Source organism: Citrus sinensis, chromosome 5 (genome assembly GCF_022201045.2).
Source record: "Citrus sinensis cultivar Valencia sweet orange chromosome 5, DVS_A1.0, whole genome shotgun sequence".
Taxonomy (NCBI): Eukaryota; Viridiplantae; Streptophyta; class Magnoliopsida; order Sapindales; family Rutaceae; genus Citrus; species Citrus sinensis.
In genome coordinates, this window is record NC_068560.1 from 29,852,997 (window position 1) to 29,871,107 (window position 18,111).

The 18,111-nt window shown below is 33.8% G+C and overlaps 4 protein-coding genes across 11 annotated transcripts; 2 read left to right on the forward strand and 2 right to left on the reverse strand.

Annotated features, from left to right (window-relative positions):
• The first annotated feature begins 1,273 nt into the window (after nucleotides 1-1,273).
• LOC102607332 (psbP domain-containing protein 1, chloroplastic) lies at nucleotides 1,274-2,882 on the forward strand. 2 transcript variants are annotated; one of them, XM_006472174.4, is made up of 3 exons: nucleotides 1,274-1,617; nucleotides 1,885-2,303; nucleotides 2,454-2,882. In XM_006472174.4, the coding sequence occupies exons 1-3, from the start codon at nucleotides 1,419-1,421 to the stop codon at nucleotides 2,673-2,675; spliced, it is 840 nt and encodes a 279-aa protein (XP_006472237.2). In that variant the 5' UTR covers nucleotides 1,274-1,418; the 3' UTR covers nucleotides 2,676-2,882. The 2 variants fall into 2 exon arrangements, with proteins under 2 accessions (XP_006472237.2, XP_006472238.2); XM_006472175.4 differs by having other exon boundaries at nucleotides 1,286-1,617; nucleotides 1,875-2,303.
• A 51-nt stretch (nucleotides 2,883-2,933) lies between these two features.
• LOC102607814 (AP-3 complex subunit mu) lies at nucleotides 2,934-6,003 on the reverse strand. 3 transcript variants are annotated; one of them, XM_052442378.1, is made up of 8 exons: nucleotides 5,861-6,003; nucleotides 5,617-5,702; nucleotides 5,173-5,283; nucleotides 4,986-5,075; nucleotides 4,423-4,670; nucleotides 4,043-4,288; nucleotides 3,599-3,806; nucleotides 2,934-3,348 (listed from the first exon to the last, which is right to left on the reverse strand). In XM_052442378.1, the coding sequence occupies exons 2-8, from the start codon at nucleotides 5,629-5,631 to the stop codon at nucleotides 3,103-3,105; spliced, it is 1,164 nt and encodes a 387-aa protein (XP_052298338.1). In that variant the 5' UTR covers nucleotides 5,632-5,702; nucleotides 5,861-6,003; the 3' UTR covers nucleotides 2,934-3,102. The 3 variants fall into 3 exon arrangements, with proteins under 3 accessions (XP_052298338.1, XP_006472239.1, XP_052298337.1); XM_006472176.4 differs by having other exon boundaries at nucleotides 4,043-4,252; nucleotides 5,603-5,702; XM_052442377.1 differs by having other exon boundaries at nucleotides 5,603-5,702.
• Nucleotides 6,004-7,292: 1,289 nt separating this feature from the next.
• LOC102608293 (Golgi apparatus membrane protein-like protein ECHIDNA) lies at nucleotides 7,293-10,083 on the reverse strand. Its single transcript, XM_006472178.4, has 6 exons — nucleotides 9,877-10,083; nucleotides 8,823-8,879; nucleotides 8,539-8,742; nucleotides 8,339-8,398; nucleotides 7,884-8,010; nucleotides 7,293-7,709 (listed from the first exon to the last, which is right to left on the reverse strand). Exons 1-6 carry the CDS (start codon nucleotides 9,889-9,891, stop codon nucleotides 7,621-7,623), a joined length of 552 nt encoding a protein of 183 aa, XP_006472241.2. The 5' UTR covers nucleotides 9,892-10,083; the 3' UTR covers nucleotides 7,293-7,620.
• A 2,886-nt stretch (nucleotides 10,084-12,969) lies between these two features.
• LOC102608586 (chloroplast stem-loop binding protein of 41 kDa b, chloroplastic) lies at nucleotides 12,970-17,125 on the forward strand. 5 transcript variants are annotated; one of them, XM_052442562.1, is made up of 10 exons: nucleotides 12,984-13,281; nucleotides 13,456-13,593; nucleotides 13,717-13,803; nucleotides 13,919-14,009; nucleotides 14,110-14,164; nucleotides 14,728-14,788; nucleotides 15,498-15,719; nucleotides 16,037-16,153; nucleotides 16,257-16,346; nucleotides 16,776-17,125. In XM_052442562.1, exons 1-10 carry the CDS (start codon nucleotides 13,177-13,179, stop codon nucleotides 16,851-16,853), a joined length of 1,044 nt encoding a protein of 347 aa, XP_052298522.1. In that variant the 5' UTR covers nucleotides 12,984-13,176; the 3' UTR covers nucleotides 16,854-17,125. The 5 variants fall into 5 exon arrangements, with proteins under 5 accessions (XP_052298524.1, XP_052298522.1, XP_052298523.1 ...); XM_052442561.1 differs by having other exon boundaries at nucleotides 12,996-13,281; nucleotides 16,760-17,125; XM_006472179.4 differs by having other exon boundaries at nucleotides 13,001-13,281; nucleotides 13,459-13,593; nucleotides 16,760-17,125.
• The last annotated feature ends 986 nt before the right edge of the window (nucleotides 17,126-18,111 follow it).

Consider the following 18,111-nt stretch of genomic DNA (forward strand, 5'->3'; position numbering starts at 1 on the left):
TCATAAATGGAAATGGTGGTTCTTACTTCTTAGTTCTTATCTACATAGGGATCGCTCTGTATCAATCCACGTTGTTATCATGGCCAAATGGTTGCAGCAAAATCACAGCCAAGCATTGTAAACAAGCACATGGTTTTTGAGAAGAGTAATGATACAGCCACAAACTCTTGTACAAATTTATTTTGTACAAACTGACGTGACATTAATTCATTGGTTGAATGAAAATATAAATTAATAAAAACAAATCATGTGGGTCAAGTGATATTTAATTCAACCAATCTTATCATGCCACATCAATTTGTACAAAATAAGTTTGTACAAGAGTTTGTGGCTGTATCATTACTCTTTTGAGAATGGAGCAAAAGCCAACGACTTGTTCAACCAACATTTGGGCAATTTTAGCTTCAGGGGTCACTTTCATGGAATGAAACAAACTGCACATCTCCATGCTCTGCACATGTTGGTTTACTCGCTTATGACAATTGATAAACCAACTATAAAGTTTTACATCATCTTATCTTAATCCCACAATTGTAACAGGTGCTCTTGGTAATATTTTTTAATGAGTGTTTTTGGCTCTTATTTTATATAACAATAATTATTTTTTTGATGTGATGTCTTTTAAAATAAAATTTTATTTAGTAGTTTGTTTTCAAAATAAGATATGAAAATGAAAATAGTAAAAATGTGTTTAAAGTTGTTTGTTTAAAAATATAATTTGTTTGAAAATATAGAATTTTCTTATAAAATAGTTTTCTTCACTAAATTTAAATAAAGTAATTTAAAATAAAGCATCATTATTCATTCATATCAGGTAAAAATTGTTAAAAAAAAAAAAGAGTGATCTTCATTTTATATTTGATATAATACAAAATTATATAAAATTTTAATGAACATAAATATTACCTGAAACTTGGCTATAGTTGAAGAGATTTTTACGACTGAAGAAGAAAAAGATTGTAGTTGAATGCAGCAAATGGTTACAAGAGAAAGAATTGCTAATGAAATAAAATAATGATTAAATAAACAAAAGAAAGTACACCACCTTTTTCCTTAACTTTTTTTTTCTCCATTTTTGTAAACAAATTGGCGTTCTCAACGTTTGTTCTCAGAAGTTTATTTTGTTCTTTAAATTTTTCGGTGATTATATCAGGGAATGATCTTATCAAACATATTTTTGCAATTTTAATTAAAAACAAAAAATACCCAACACAATGTGTTAAGTGTGTTACCAAACTCATCTTTATCTTTTGTCCGAATCTCCACAACCCAATGAGAGGCTGTGGAGATATAACCCAAAAGTGAAGTGGGTCAGTTTCTTATCCTCACTGCAAGCAAGGAAAAGTGGGCTAATGGGCAGAGTCGAAGCCTCTCAAAAATCCTAACACCAGCCACCACCACCGCCATCAGCAATCAGCATGGCAAGGATGGTGATGATGCAGCACCAAACACACCCTTGTTTCTCTATCCTTACTTCTACACTCTCTGGCTTCAATGGTGCCAGCCTCCATTCTCAAGTCCGTCAGCAGCAGCAGACTCCACTGCCAAGAGAAGCACTTCACGTTACAGCTTCAAATGAAAAGAAAAATCCTGTCATGGCCGCTACTCAATTTGCAGGTAAGACTCCTAATCGAAGAGGGTTATGAGGTATCAGCCATCCCTTTTTCTCTTTATGATTTTCATGATAAATATCGAATTCAAGACTTTGTTTCTTGTAAATATCTCATAAATTCAATCCTGCATCCATTTGTCCCATTATCCGATAAACAAATTCCTCGTGAAACAGGGCAGTCGCTGTAGATATCAACTGAATTTTCTTCAAGTTCACTTGCTACAGAACCTATAATTGGCTTCTCACTATACATTTTCTTAAGGCTTTTGCAGTTCCAAGGAGGAATGCAATGGCATTGATCTTATCGAGTTATATCTTCTCGGATTTTGGTTTTCGCAACACCGCATTGGCTCAACAATCTGTTGGGTTCAGGGAATACATAGACACATTTGATGGTTATTCATTCAAGTATCCTCAGAACTGGATTCAAGTCCGAGGTGCCGGCGCTGACATTTTCTACAGGGATCCTTATGTTCTTGATGAAAATGTTTCTGTGGAACTGTCCTCTCCATCGTCTTCTAGGTACAAGAGTGTCGAAGACCTGGGCCCTCCTCAAGAAGCTGGAAGGAAAGTACTCCGGCAGTATTTGATAGAGTTTATGTCTACAAGACTTGGAGTCCGGCGTGAGTCTAACATTCTTTCCACTTCCTCGCGGGTTGCTGATGATGGCAGGCTCTATTACCTAGTCGAGGTAAGCTGTTTTTGGTGTTGGAACATCACACAGCTGTTAGTAACTAGGATTTTCATTCTCTCATTATTTGAGCTTTGACTTGAGCATGCATAAACTTGTAATTGATAGTTTTCTTGTGATAGCATGTTCTGAAAATTCATATGCCATCAGGTGAACATAAAGTCATTTGCAAACAACAATGAGCTAGCTGTGATGCCGAAGGATCGAGTAGTTAATTTGGAATGGGACCGGCGGTATCTTTCAGTTCTTGGAGTTGAAAACAACAGGTTGTATGAGTTGAGATTACAGACGCCAGAAAATGTATTTGTAGAAGAAGAGAATGATCTTAGGCAAGTTATAGACTCCTTCAGAGTAAATAAGGTTTCCGCTTGATCATTTCGGATAGCAGCAGAAATTCTGCTCCTTTTGGTGACCCAAGGCTCTTTGGTCGTTTCAGCAATAATTTGTAATACAATCCCCGGCAACACAGATGGGTTTTGCATTGTTTTGCGGATATATCAAGATAATCGTGCAATGAGTTTATCCCTTTTGTCCGTGTGGAGTGTACATCCCCTAATGAAAAGTCATTAATTTGTTCAAGCTTTACAAAGCAGTGCTGATGTTCTGTTTGTCAAGGAAAATGAGCTACCATTGAAGTTAAAGCCAATTCAAAATCACTAAATTCAATTGAATGCATTCCTGCAATTGTCAAATTTCATGAATTACTGCAGTGCTGAATCCAGCTGCAATATATAATACATAACAACTTTGCATCCAGTAGCACAATAAGTTGAAATTCATCTTGATACAAAATATAGCATCACGACCTCACTTCGTATTCACCTGCTCGTGTTACAGCTCGAAAACCTTTGTAAAGACGATTTGGGACGTTCTGTAGATCCAGTTTATCAATTTGCAAGCCAGACAGGGCGACACCCATAATCCTAAATTCGACTTGAAATGTAGGAAATACACGAAGAGTCTCCAATCCTGTCTCAAGCACCATTGTTCCACTCAATGAAGGGGCTTTATCTTTTGGAATTCTCCCAATTGACCAAGTGCAAATCTGCATGTTAATGACAAAATAAACAATCAAATTCATCCTTTTGTCCAAAAATTAAAAGAGAGAGAGAGAGAGAGAGAGGAAGGAAGGAAGGAAAGAGGGGTGAGGGTTGGGAGGGACAAAAAAACCAGCATGGATTCTATAAAAATTCATGCATTCTCTTTTCCATGCCCCAGGTATATGCCAAAACAAATTGCAACTGCTAAGGCAGACCAGCAGCAGCTAATGTATGCAAATGGTTCCAAATGAGTACCTTATTGGAAAGAACATTCACTGTTCCATGATTTGAAGTCAGATCAGCTGATAAAATGCAAGGAGGTAATTGAAATTGCAGTATTATGGAGTCGATTGTCTTTCCAGGATCATTTCGTATTCCAACCATCACACTAATGCGACATGTTCCAGCATCGGAGGTTAGCTGCGGCTTTACATATATTGGGGTACTTTTCAACTTTTTAACCCTGCATAAAGGTAACTGCTTTGTCAAATAATGCCGTATATTCAGTGTCAGGAAGGTGGCTGAGAAAAAGCAGGCTCATACATGCCTTGATAAAATACAAATACATCTACCAAACAGTTGTTTTAAGCTTCATTATACAAGACTGCATTAGTAGGGTCAATACCCCAGTCAGTATCTCATACATTTCCCATTCAAAGAAGAAAATTTAAGAATGAATTCCTCATTAACACCACTCACCTGTAACTCATGAGCTTAAACTGTCCATCAGGAGGCACAAATGACAGAATTTGATGGGACTCCCAAGGTCGAAACCGAACACAGGGATGAAATCTCACATCATGCAAGATAGATGGGTTTGCAAAAGAAAGAGTCAGATCAGGAAGACCTGAAAGGAGGCAGTTCACTTGAACTTCACCATAAATCTCACATTTCACCAATACCCCATCCCTGAACCGTGCGTGCAAAAGAGAAAATTGCTTAGTGCTGTAGTACAAAAACCACTCAGTAAAAAGTATGAAAGTACAATATGGAAAACTTGGATAATTAATCCAACCAAAGCATTGAAGTACTTCTAACTAAAAGTGAAGTTTGAGCCAAATGTAAGGATAGATATACACCTATTTATAATTGCATCCATTTCTTCGACAAGATCAACGTATACTTCATTGTTAGCATATTTCACATCTGTTGGTCGCCATGGCACACAAGATGCTGTTGCACCTGGCAGGATGTCACTCACATTAGAGCTGTTCCCAGTCACAACACTCAACATTTTGCTAACAATATTTGGTGGAGCTATCATTTCTCTAAGGATGTTAGGTTCTGTAGTGAGCGGGAAGCCATTGTCTATCATCTCATCCAAAAGCTGTCACTCGTAATCAGTATATTTGTCAGTAAACACAACAACACTTTATAAGAAAACAGAAGCAGCATTTAACTATCATCAAAAAGCCTATATAACAATAAGAAATAATGACGTAGTGAATTGAAGGAAGAGTGAAAACTGTGGACTGAGAACTTTCTCATCTTCTACCATTTTTAATGAGAAGACAAGATAAATTAACATGTCAGTAGTGCACAACTTTATTGCTACCTACTTATCTACATCTGCAGAATGTATTTAAAATAAGTTGGAAAAGAATAGCAATTGAAATAATGCCTGGCACAAAACATGAAATACCTCGTAAACAATGACAAAGTTATCCTTGATCAAATCTTCATTCAACTCACCAAGGTAATCTGAGAGGATATCAGCAACCCTACAAAGGAACTAAAATATCAAGTACATAAAGGTCAAGGATCTAACATGCTCAACCAATAAATCATCTCATTCTGAATTCTAAAACACATAGAATTTGAACATTTACCTCAATACCCATCAAAGGCGGCATTTCAACTTGGGTGCAAGCTAAAAAGGTAATCCCCGCTCGAACGATTTGGAATATGTAATGTGTTGGTGAAGCAATTACTGGCATCGACTATCAACAAACAAGTAAAAATTACATATAATACCAAACAGCAAATTCAGAGAGCATCTAAATCAACTTGAATTGCAATTATCAATCAAGACACAGAGAAAACTTGATAGATAAAAATGAGCCAGGCCAGCATAAAACTACAAGATACAGACATCGGGAACATATATCTGCTAAATAAACTTAATTCGACTAAAGCTGCATGTATATAAAAACAACTGACTATTTGTCAAAACATGATCAAAGAAACTTCAAAAACAAAAACTAAAACAACTTGAAATGCTTTAACAGTGAAAATTAGACGAAACACAAGCATAGGTACCTTGAAGGAATCACCTTGAGAAATAACATGATCCCAAAACCAATCACAAATAGATCGGTCAACGCGATGCCCAGTTAGCTGTTTCTCCAGTATCACCGCTCTGTTACAGTTTCAATTCCAACAACAAAAATCAATAATTCAAGCTCAATTCAGACCCATTTGATTTAGTCACTATAAAAAGGACTAAACTCTGAGAACCCAGAGGATAAAATGAACAAAATTTGATTGAAAGGAAGAAATTTTGGAGATGAATCTTACCCATTATCAGCAAGAAGAAATATACACTGCAACATCTCTCTGTTACTCGAAAATCTGCTGTTGCTTTCTGTTTACAGTGAATGGATCGATGGAATTTGGTGCGGGAGGATTTATATAAATCGGACTTTTTAACAGAATTTTCAAATCTGTGGCCACTAAAATATATTTAGCTCATTTAAGGGGTATCAATGAAATTAAGTTTCTACTCTTTGTTTTTCGGGGTGGGATATTTCCACCGTCACATATTTTTTAAAAATAATCGCAATAAGTTCTCGTTATTTTTAAATATAGAAATTAGTTAAAAAATTAAAAAATTATTCAATTAAATTATTCTTGTAATTTTTTTATTTTGGCTTTTTTACCGGTTGTTTTAAGATAAATTTTATTTAACTATTTTATCTTTATAATATAAAAATGGCCAAATTATTTTAAAATATATATATAAACTCTTATATCTAATAGTTTAGGTAATTAGTTATTTAATTAAATTATTAAAATTCTTCTTTATTTGTATTTGTTTTAAAATAATGTGAATTTATTGTAATCATTATTGGGAATGGGGTAAGTTTGCAAAAATTGTAGGGTAGAAATATCACTATTTTTAAATTTCTATACATAAACAATATTTTACCACAACTGTTTAGCTAAAAAAAATTAATTTCTAATCTTAAATATTATTAAAAATTAATTTTAGATTTTAAATTTTTATTAAAGATGATTATTTAATTACATAGCTTAAATTTAAAACTTACATTCATGTAGAAGAGTAGGATATGAAATTAGACATATGTGATTAGAGCGGTGATATTTACACCCCACAATTCTTGTAAATTCACCTCGCTTTTTAAAACTAATTATAATAAGTTCACAATATAGTTAAAAAAATATAAATAAAGAAAAAAGTTTGGAGGTTTAATCAATTAAAATTAAATATCTAAAACATTGGATATGAGAACTTGTGTTTTTTGAAGTAATTTTGTAATTTCATATTTTTAAGGTAAAATAATCAAATAAAACTTATCTTAAAACAATCTTAATAGTTAAAGATGCATAAAAAAATTATAATTCAGATTTAATTCTTTAATTATCAAAAAAATTTGTTGATTTGTATATTTCAAAACTAATGTGAACTCATTACAATCATTTTATGAGAGTATGGTGGATTTAAAAAAAAATGTAGAGTAGAGAGTATGGTGGATTTCAAAAAAAAAATGTAGAGTAGAAATATCTCCAACCATATGACCATTTTGTTAGATGACCTAACTTATTTTTCTATTCAATGGGCCTTTTCTCTTCATTTTTTTCCAGCTAAGAGTAATTTTCCCCGCTTCTATTAATCACAAAAAAATCATTAATCACAAAAATCAATTTTCATATTTTCTTAATGGGGTGTACTAAAATAGAATAGATGTCTACATTTTGCACAAAAGTGTTAATATAGGAATCAAGCTCCACATTATCCTCAACTTTGATAACAACCAAAAAGATTGATTACAAAGGATTGAAACAAGAAACCAAGTACGCTAAATGCCAAAAAAGAACTTATTGTTCTATAAATGAATTTTTCCTGTAATTTCATTATACGAATACCAGTAACTCCAGAAGGTTATACAAATACATCTACTAATTTGTTTTCCCATAGAGTTCAAAAATAAGCCGATCCATACAGGCAAGTTTGTACAAGGCCACCACTCCCTTCTCAACATATCTTCCACGAGCAAGTTTACTGGTCCACCTTACACCCAGCTTCTCTAACTGAATCAGACAACACTGAAAGCTGACTGTAGGGTAGATGTGAATCCGGATGCGATGGTCTGGGAGGCAAATTGTTGGATCTGCTTCTTAGCATCTGAAAATAGCATTAAGGATTTTAATTATAATCAGCTTTAAAGAAATAAGTAATTAGCAGTAAAACTCATGCATGGTAGCTGCAACAACAATAAGAGGCAATAGGGAGCCTTAATGCTGCAACAGCAATGTCAACATATATCGTGGCAAGAAAAGAACAAGTAAAGCTGCTCACCTTTTCGGCATTTGGTAAAACCAATAATGTTTGCAATGCTGAGGGTCAAACAGACACCAACAACCAGGAGATAATCAGCTTGGAACCTAATGAGAGAAAATATCCCAAGCACAATCCAAGCAACAGCCTACATTGAAACAAATAGAAATTGTCGGATGTAGATTTACATTAAAAGTACGAAAAAGAAAAGCAGAGAAGCCAAACTGTCAAACTATATGAGAACACTCAGCCCTTCAAGATCATTTCTATATCTTCCCTCCCAGCTTGTATTAGCATTTCCATATCCTTTCTAATTAATCCTATTCCAAAATTTCAGTAACATTTTACTTCAAAATCTACGAGTCTTTCCTCTTGCATTAATTTGAATTAGTGAGCTTAAATTAAACCTACATGTGAATGGATACATATTCTGGCTCACTTAGTAACAGGCTAATGTCAAACAGTATTTTACTTACCGAAAGGTAAAGGGTCCACCAGAATAGCCACGAATCTTTCTTGTTCATGCGAGCCATGGACTATAGAAACAACAAGGGTAACAATGTGTGAGACTTAAGTAGCACTTATGCAGGAGAACAACTATCAAGAAATTGAGAGTGATCCAATAGTGAAAAGAAGATAAATGATATTAAGCAAACATAAAGTAGGCAATACCAACCTCATGGTCAAGGCACTCAAACTTCCACACACTCTCACCCATATCATTTATTTCATTCCACCACCTCAAACCAACTAATATACGCCCACTAACATTCTTGACTACCCAAAAATCAAGAGCAGCAAGAAGGACAGTCACCACAAAAATGATGACAAAGCTGTCGAAAAAGAGGGCAGAAAGTATGTAAAATGCCAAAGCTGCACCCTGCCAAAAACAACAGAATGTCAAACTATGAAATACGATTATAGAGCAAAGATACATAACCTAAATCAGATAAAATATACCTTGAAGAGAACATGAAAGAAGCATGTCTTTGGGTTCGCATAATTTTCACCAGGAGGCTACAGATGATGAAAACTAGGTCAGGAACAACAAGAATTGAATTCATTATAAGAAACAATGAAGCAATTTAAATTTGCCTCTAGAAAATCCCAATGTTAAATGCTAACAATCATAAACAAAATGAGTCATATGAGAGGTTCTACTTTTCTTCAAAGAGCAAAAACATTCAATGTTCCATAGGTATGTATCTCTTTTGCATATCACTTAGAGAGGTATTTCAAACTTCATTGTTACAGGAAGTGTTGAAATTAATCAAAAAGGTATAGATTCTAAAACTCTTGCACTCACGACAGAATTCATAGGGTCAAGGGCAAATGACTCTTCCATTTCATAGGAGTACCGACACAGGCTCCCACAAGCTCTTTACTGATAATGAAAAATAACAAAATCACGCATGAGACAGTCATTGTCAACACGGTATCCTAATTCCCAAATAACTGATTAAACTAAAGCAAAAACCTTCAGAAAGGCCCACATATGGTCAAAGACAATCCAAATTGATCTCCAAGAAATCATTAATATCACGAAGAACCAGAAAAAAAGTATCCCGCAAATAATTTCCTTGATCAGTCGAAAGAGTTAAAATATTCCTTCATAAATAAGCCTGTTCAAGCTTTCTCGGACCCTTTAAAGACTTAAAATGTAAGAGCATATTCCTAAATTTTGTCCGCAACCAAACAAAACCCAGCTTAATCTCAACAAGTTCACTACTATATTGAGATTGAAGCAACATATAATTCACAACTATAAGATCTTTAGACTACCGAGACGCACAACACTGTATCAAGCATTTGCTAATCTTTAATCAGATTCCCGAGAACCAAACAGATGCTATATATAATTTCTGATTACATAAGGGGGAAAAAAACAAATGGGCATATTCAAAATCTTCGGAAAACACAGATCTAAAATCCTACTGAAAAATATCACAAAAGAATTAGAGAATGAATCGATTGCGACTCAAATTAACTATGAAATGATAATTATGTAACTCACCTGATTGAGATCCATTACGCGAATCTATTTTCGCAATTTAAATCTTGTTGGGGTTTAATTTTGAGAGTCGAGAAATTTTCAGGCGAAATATTTCTCGGAATTGTTTTTGTGTTTAAGGTCCTTTTGTTCGTTGTAGATCCAAAAGCGTGTGAGATTTCTGAAGGAAGGCCTTGTATTTCCAAACAATTTTGTTTTGCTCCTTAACTTCTGTTCTATATTTTATTAGCTGGAAAGACTGTTACCATAATTTCCTTCTTTCTTTCTTTTGATGGTTTAATTAAAAAAAAAAAACTTTGACTTAAAAAAAATCAAAACTTTGAATTATTTATAAATTAAGATATAAATGAAAAATATTAATATTAAAAATATTAATTAGCTAATGCCTAATAGCTACAAGTTCGATCGAGTAGAAGTCTATTTAAATGCATATATATATATATATATATATATATATATAAGAAGTTTAAAGTGTGTGCGCTTGGGCTAAGAATATATAGCTACATATGAAAACTCAAACAAGTCTTATAAGAGCAACAACTAAAGGTCTTGATATTTAGCTAACCAATATCTATATATATATTTTAAAGGTGAGGGGGTGAGCAAGCCTAAATATAATTTTTAGCCCAATATATCTATATACTGGTTGTATTATGTTTCTAAAATCCATTAATTAGTTTGAAATCATTCTACTACTACAATAAGAGTGTGTTTGTGTGTATCTTGAACCGTTTACTTCTTACTTTTACTGTAAGAGACAAACCTATTGAATTGTTTTAATCATCACATTATAAATTATAAGTTTATAACTGCATTCAATAATTACCAAACCATTATATTATTAATACGTATCTTAATTGTTACATTCCATTTATCAACATTAGAGAAATAGGGCGCTCTAGTCTCTAGGCTCGAGCAATATTTTTCTTGAATAAGATCTTTTGTCCTTGTCCCTTCTACAAGAACATTCACTCGTCTTGCATAGGGGTGGGCATATTTTAACCGAACCGATCCAAACCGATCCAAACCGACCTTTTGGATCGGTTTCATTAGTAAAAAAATTGGTTTCGGTTTATTGGATTGCAAACCGATATCACTCGGTTTGAATTTCGGTTTGGAAAGATTCCAAACTGATTCAAACCGATCCAATCCAAAAATATTATATAATTACATTATATTTTAAGTTAAGCAATCTAACTAATTATATTTATCATTTTATGCAGATTTTGACAAATCAAAAGTAATTGGGCTATAAATTTTGACGGACAAGATGCACAATATTTTAATTGTCAAATGTTGTTCAAGTTTATTTTAATTTTGTGAGTTTGTTTTGAATAAACAAGTTAAGAATTTGTTTATTAGAATGTATTATGCTGTAAACTTGTATGGATGTATCTTTGAATTGTTATGTAGATATCAAAGTAGATATGAATAATATAAAAGAGGTATCAATTTAGATTACGGACACAAAAAAATAACAAATAATTTAGGTAAAATAATATAAAAGAAGTGAAATTTTAGCTAATAAATTCAAACCAGATCCAAACCGATCCGGTCGATTTGGATCGGTTCAGTTTGAAAAAATTTTAGGTTGATATCGGTTTGAAAATATTTCAAACCGATTAGTTTGGATCGGTTTGAGAATATGTCCCAAACCGATCCAAACCGAATTTGCCCACCCCTAGTCTTGCAGGGAAATTTGGGCTGGGCCTACATGCAAAAATCAAACTTCATGGCAGCCGAGATATTGTATCAGAAAGCCCAAATGATTGATCCGGACGCCAACAAGGCATGCAATATGGGCCTCTGTCTAATCAAACGCACCAGATACAACGGAGCGCGTTCGGTACTGGAAGACGTGTTGTACGGTAGAATACCCGACTCCGAGGATGGCAGGACTAGAAAACGGGCCGAGGAATTGTTACTGGAACTGGAATCAAAGCAGCCTCAGCCCGACTTGTCGGATATTTTAGGCCTCAATTTAGATGACGAATTTGTTAATGGGCTTGAGGAGATGGCGAGGGTATGGGCTCCATCAAGATCCAAAAGGCTTCTCATCTTTGAAGAGATTTCTTCCTTTAGGGATCGGATTAGCATGTTAACTCCATCTTACTATTTAGGGGATTGTCACTTTTCACATACAGTAATTAACATATATCATTTATCTCCCTTTTATTTTTATAATAACCAAAAATCTCCCTAACAACATAAGTTTACAATATTACCCTTAATTTTTAATTACTCTTTTATTTACATTTATTATAAAATAAATAAATTACATGAATAAAAACTAAATAAAAAAACTAAATATTAAAAACAAGAAATATATGTTTTGATATGAGCAAAAAAATTAATAATAATTTTTTTGTAATTATTTATTCTGTGAACATTTTCTTATAATAAACATTTTGTAATATTTTAAAATTAAATGTAAAAAATATAGGCAAAATATTTTATTATTTATCTTATAATAAATTTTTATTTGTCATTCAAATTTTCTTATTATAATTTTTTTATCATTTTATAATAAATTTCTTATATATTTATTATAAGAAAATTTGCACAAAATAAATAAGTACAAGAAAAAAAATTTATTATTAATTTTTTTCTCATATCAAAACATATATTTCTTGTTTTTAATGCTTAATTTTTTATTTAGTTTCTATTCATGCTATTTATTTAATTTATAATAAATATAAATAAAAGAGTAGTTGAAAATAATGGTAATATTATAAACTTATGTTATCAGGGGGGTTTTTACCCATTATAAAAATAACAGGAGAAAAAATAGTATATGTTAATTAATGTAAAGAGGAAATTGGTAATTTCCCTACTATTTATGGAATCAAAGAGGGTGTCAATAAAAATTATCTATGTTTCAAATTTTTTTATGGGGTATATTTGGAAAAGGGTTTTAAGAGGATAATGGTGGAGTGCCAATAGTACAACTCTCAGAACAAATGTGTATGCCATGCTTATGGGTTGGATTGAGCTGTTCATTTGTCCAAAACAATTGCCCAATGGTCCAATATTTTTGCTCTGCGAAGTTCAGAGCCATGTACTGCTGACAGTTTTTCCACCAGGCAACAAACATTCAACATAACAGAAAATAGAGGAGGTGATGAAATATAGAATGAGAGGCTGTGGATATAACCAAAGTGAAGTGGGTCATTGTCTTATCCAAACTGTAAGAATGAGAGAGAACCCAGGAGTGATGAAATGGGCACAGCCAGAATCTTTCAAAATTTCATTAAACCAAGTCCCTCCAATACCAAGTTGAGAGGCAGAGGCTAAGCAGCAACCATGGCAAGCACGGTGGTTGTGCAGCACCAAACACAGCCTTCTTTCTCCACCCTCACTTCGTCTCTTTCTGACTTCAATGGCACTAGAATCCACTCTCAAATTCAGGTCCCCTCATCTCTCTTTCTCTATATCGCATATTAATAATTTAACCTTGATATGTTAAAAGTTGTCAACGACTATGGTATTGCTGATTTTTAGTGGTTTTAGTTTCTTGTCTACTTGAAAAGTTGCCAAAAATGAATTGTAACAAAATTCTCGATATGTTACATATACATATAGCAGTATAGGAGAAAGGTGTTGCAGCCAAAAGTAGGGCTGCAAATTACAGCTTCTAGTGAAAAGAACATTCTTATAATGGGAGGAACTCGATTCATTGGTGTATTTCTTTCAAGACTCCTAGTCAAAGAGGGTCATCAGGTATATGAGTATTGCCAATTTCTTGTGTTTTCTTGTTTCCATTTTTTTTCCCCCCATATTGTTGTATCGGGTAAGTTTTGAGTTCATATCACATTGTTCTCAATTCAATTGTTTCTTTGGCAGGTGACCTTGTTTACTAGGGGAAAGGCACCAATCGCCCAACAATTGCCCGGTGAATCAGACCAGGAATTCGCCGAATTTTCTTCCAAGGTATAATTACATATGTTTGAAAAGTGTGTTTGACATATTGGATTACCTTTCAAAGGTGTGAATTAGCATGCAACAAGTATTAAAGGTTTTTTATTAATTATTATTTTTTTCCCAGATCTTGCATTTGAAAGGAGACAGAAAGGACTATGATTTTGTGAAATCCAGTCTCTCTGCCAAAGGCTTTGATGTTGTTTATGATATAAATGGTATGTCCAGTCTTATTAGTGCACTCTTTTTTAACTAACAGACTGTAAATCTCACTCTCTTTTCTTCAACATATTGAATATTTTTTTGTCATATCTTCAGGACGAGAGGCAGATGAAGTCGAACCCATATTGGATGCACTGCCAAATCTAGAACAGTATGCTAAAGATATTTATAGAGTTTAATTAGCTATTTTAAAAGTCATTTCTTTCATTTTAACCCATCAGGTCTTTAGTAGGGTTAATAGTTAAACATTTTTTAAGTCTTTTAAATAAGATGAATTCCAAAATTTGACATGAAGTTCCTTTAATACTGTTAAGAATACAGATCAAATTGGAATGGGCACAGTTAAATAATAAATTTTGCAGAAGAGAAATCCCACTCAGTGTAGATAGGCATGTCAACACTGATGGTGAGCAAAAAGTGAAATAGCTTGCTTGATTTAGTTGAATAGATAATTAAATAATAACATGGATATATTTAGTTGCGTAATGTCTAACAGTACTACATTCCTTAGAGTGAAGAGGCTGAAAACCTTCATTAGCATGTTAGTAATGAAGTTGGCAGCAAATAAATTGAATAGTATGAGCTAACAGGATAGATAATCAGTATTTCCAAGAACCTTCCGTTTATGCTTTTATATCTAAGCTCACTAACAATCCTTTCATTATTTTTCATGATCTCAAACAATTAGGAAATCTCTTTTCTGCTGATTCTCAGGTTCATCTACTGCTCCTCAGCTGGTGTTTATCTAAAATCTGACCTTTTACCACACTGTGAGGTAAGTCCATAGATATAATTTTGTTTTAGAATGCTTAAACCAAAGATTTTGATGTAATGAAATTTTTGACACAAAATCATTTGTAGCTTGTCCAAATGTATTCGGGGAGATCTTTTGAAAGTAGGAAACCAAAGTAGTTGCATTTAACATTACTAGCATATCAAAACAACTTTTTTTTCTGAAGTTTATACCCTCCTCTTTGTTGAACGGCCCTGTTAGCTCATTAGCTAGTGCCATTATTGAGAGGTCTGAAGATTTTCCTTAGGCTAGGGCTGAGTGCATAGTCTGAATATAATTAGTGTCAACTACTCTACAACCACAAGTAATAATGAGTTTCAAGTTAAATGATGAGACTACCCTCTCTGTTTTTTGTTCTTCCACTTCAGCCAACCCTTGCCTTTTCTAGTCCAGTTTTGGCTTCTAAAATTTCATCTTTTCCCCTGCCATACACTCTGAAAGCAGAAGCTCTATTATACTCTAGCATGCTGTTTTCTTCCCATGTATTTCTCATGTGGCTGACGGTGGTTCTGCACTTCTGCCCAGTGGTGTGAGATTTTAAATATTTGTTACTTGCAAAAATGGCGAAACTGTTGCCAACTTGTTTTTTCTTTTCATTTATGGTTATTGCTATGTTTTCGTAACTTGGTGTTTCTTTCTTAATCTAATTTTCCCTTACATATCTTCTAATCAATTATCTGCTGATTATTAGACCGACACTGTTGATCCAAAGAGCAGGCACAAGGGAAAGCTTAATACAGAGTCCGTACTGGAATCAAAAGGCGTGAACTGGACTTCTTTAAGGCCAGTCTATATATATGGTCCCTTGAACTACAACCCTGTTGAAGAGTGGTTCTTCCACCGTTTGAAAGCAGGTCGCCCAATTCCAATCCCAGGCTCCGGAATACAAGTAACCCAGCTTGGTCATGTAAAGGTTAGAAAACTATAAATCTCTATTAATTGCTCATGTACTTCGAAGCAGCTCTTATATGAATCACTTTAAATCAACTTTTCATATATAAATATATAATTAGGTTTATTTCTCCTTTCTAGAGAAATTATAGCCAAATAAGAAGTTAGTTTGCAAGTAACTCCAGTTAAAATTTTAACAACAAGAGTCACCTCTATTTGATAATTTCTATACAGTGTACATACTACTAAACCAATGTTCTTCTGCTAATAGTCGTCCACCAGTGCTTATAATATTTGTAAAAATAATGTCTATAGTAAGATGCAATTTTACAATTGCAGGACTTGGCTAGGGCCTTTGTTCAGGTTCTTGGTAATGAAAAAGCCAGCAGGCAGGTATTCAACATCTCAGGAGAGAAGTATGTCACCTTTGATGGATTAGCCAGGGCATGTGCAAAGGTGACAGGGTATTGTATTGCTGGTAGTGTCGAACATAGAATGCCAGATGATTGAAGTTAACTAACAGAAAGATTCTCTCATTTTCTATTTTATTTTTCCTCAGGCTGCTGGATTTCCGGAGCCTGAACTTGTGCACTACAACCCCAAAGAGTTTGACTTTGGTAAAAAGAAGGCTTTTCCATTCAGGGACCAGGTAATTGCAAGCTTAAAAACTGCATTTTCAGTCAACATGGTTAAGAGATCGATGCTGGCATTCTATATTTGCATATAATCCAAAAATCTTGGAGACCTTGAAAAATAGCATTATTCAATACTCCTCTGAAAATGATATTCAAAGGATAAGGCTCCTATCAAGAAGAAAATTCTTTAAGGTGAGATCAGCATCTAGAAAGTAGAAACTAGGAACTTTTCATGGTAATCTTTTTCTTATTCATCAACATGGTCAAAGGTTACCCAGAAATGGAGGAGAAATGTTGTTTCCAAATTTGCCATTTATTTTAGCATGATGGTTTTTCAGCCAATATCATTGTTATCACCTTGCCAAAATCAAAGGAAAATTTTTGGGAACTTTTTATTTTATTTTATTTTTGTGTGTAATGCATGCAGCATTTCTTTGCGTCAGTTGAGAAGGCAAAGCATGTGCTCGGATGGAAACCTGAGTTTGACCTGGTGGAAGGTCTTGCAGACTCATACAACCTAGACTTTGGCAGGGGCACATACAGGAAAGAGGCTGATTTCTCCACAGATGACATGATTCTCGGCAAGAAACTCGTTCTTCAGGCCTAGTTCATTCACACATTTCCTAGGGTTTTTTTTTTTTCCCTCCTTATAGTTACTTTGTTGATCATTTTCATCCAAGCTCTAGGCTGCCTACTGTTCATGGTTTATGGTTTCAACTGAAAATATTTGAGTTCCACATGTATCGTAAACCTTGTATGAGAATTAATAAATCAATGCAAGTCATTTTCTCGACTTTTATGTTTCTTGTAGCATAGGCAACTACAGGTTCTCAATGTTTGAACTTTGAACATCATCCTTTGCAAGCCATGATGGTTTGAAAATGGTTAAAGGCCATGGATCCTCCGACTCCGACTCCCCGTCGTAGTTTTGAACTAAAGCCCATGAAATGTGCCACTGTTTTATCAGCCTATGTAGCGAGCCCAGATGTAGTAGGGCAGCAACAGCCGCAGGGTGAATGAAATTTTCGATCTTTTACAGGGCAAAACGGACATTGTATATGGAGTATACAATATTCGTCTCCCTTGACTTTATTTAATAGTTAATATTAATGCATGGGAACGTCATGTCAATATTATATAGTCATTTTGAGACACGTAATGCTGAAATCCTTTTCCCGTTTTGCTGGGAAATGACTAACACCTCTATAACAAACGCGTCACACTCAAGTCTTAATAGATTCATTTGCAGCAAAGCCTCGTAGACATCGATTAGTGCATTTGCATTTGCATTTGCATTTTGTGGGTGGACGCGACGTGTAAAAGTAAACTTGAATTTCACTTGATGATCTTATTATTCCTGGTATGGGTATAACAAGAGCATTATCACTTTTGACTCTTTTTCTCAATAAATAAAATATTGTAAATAATCCAACCGATATGGGGAACTAGAAAGTTGTAAAATAAAACCCCTCAAAGTTGAAAGTTATCTCCACAAATCTCGTAAAATCTTGACTGTTGATTATCTTAGTTTCCTTAAACAAAACAATACAAAACAAAGTTATAAAGGTATGTAGCTCAACCAATACCATGCCCACTTAATTAGGCTTCCCATAAGAAAAATTAACAATGGAAAACAACATTACTTTTCTTGTTTAAAAAATATTACCTATATGATTATAAGTGGTAAAATTTTTATAAAGGAGGTTAAAGAAATTTAGGGTTCAAAATCTAAGTAGATAGAGGGCCATGTTTACATCCTCAGAATGCCGTAAATTAATA

Bases quoted from the DNA above. Each gene is read 5' to 3' on its own strand.
- LOC102607814 (XM_052442377.1), bottom strand. From the start codon at position 5,895: ATGTTGCAGTGTATATTTCTTCTTGCTGATAATGG. The intron at 5,284-5,602 runs GTACCTATGCTT...GTTTGTTGATAG, and splicing joins CTCAAGGTGATTCCTTCAAG to TCGATGCCAGTAATTGCTTC. The intron at 5,076-5,172 runs GTAAATGTTCAA...TTGATATTTTAG, and splicing joins CGCCTTTGATGGGTATTGAG to TTCCTTTGTAGGGTTGCTGA.
- LOC102607332 (XM_006472174.4), top strand. From the start codon at position 1,419: ATGGCAAGGATGGTGATGATGCAGCACCAAACACACCCTTGTTTCTCT. The intron at 1,618-1,884 runs GTAAGACTCCTA...AGGCTTTTGCAG, and splicing joins GGCCGCTACTCAATTTGCAG to TTCCAAGGAGGAATGCAATG. The intron at 2,304-2,453 runs GTAAGCTGTTTT...ATATGCCATCAG, and splicing joins GGCTCTATTACCTAGTCGAG to GTGAACATAAAGTCATTTGC.
- LOC102608293 (XM_006472178.4), bottom strand. The intron at 8,743-8,822 runs GTATATTTTATC...TGTTTTTGGCAG, and splicing joins TCTTTCATGTTCTCTTCAAG to GGTGCAGCTTTGGCATTTTA. The intron at 8,011-8,338 runs GTAAGTAAAATA...GTTTCAATGTAG, and splicing joins GGTGGACCCTTTACCTTTCG to GCTGTTGCTTGGATTGTGCT.
- LOC102608586 (XM_052442561.1), top strand. From the start codon at position 13,177: ATGGCAAGCACGGTGGTTGTGCAGCACCAAACACAGCCTTCTTTCTCC. The intron at 14,789-15,497 runs GTAAGTCCATAG...GCTGATTATTAG, and splicing joins ACCTTTTACCACACTGTGAG to ACCGACACTGTTGATCCAAA. The intron at 16,347-16,759 runs GTAATTGCAAGC...TAATGCATGCAG, and splicing joins CTTTTCCATTCAGGGACCAG to CATTTCTTTGCGTCAGTTGA.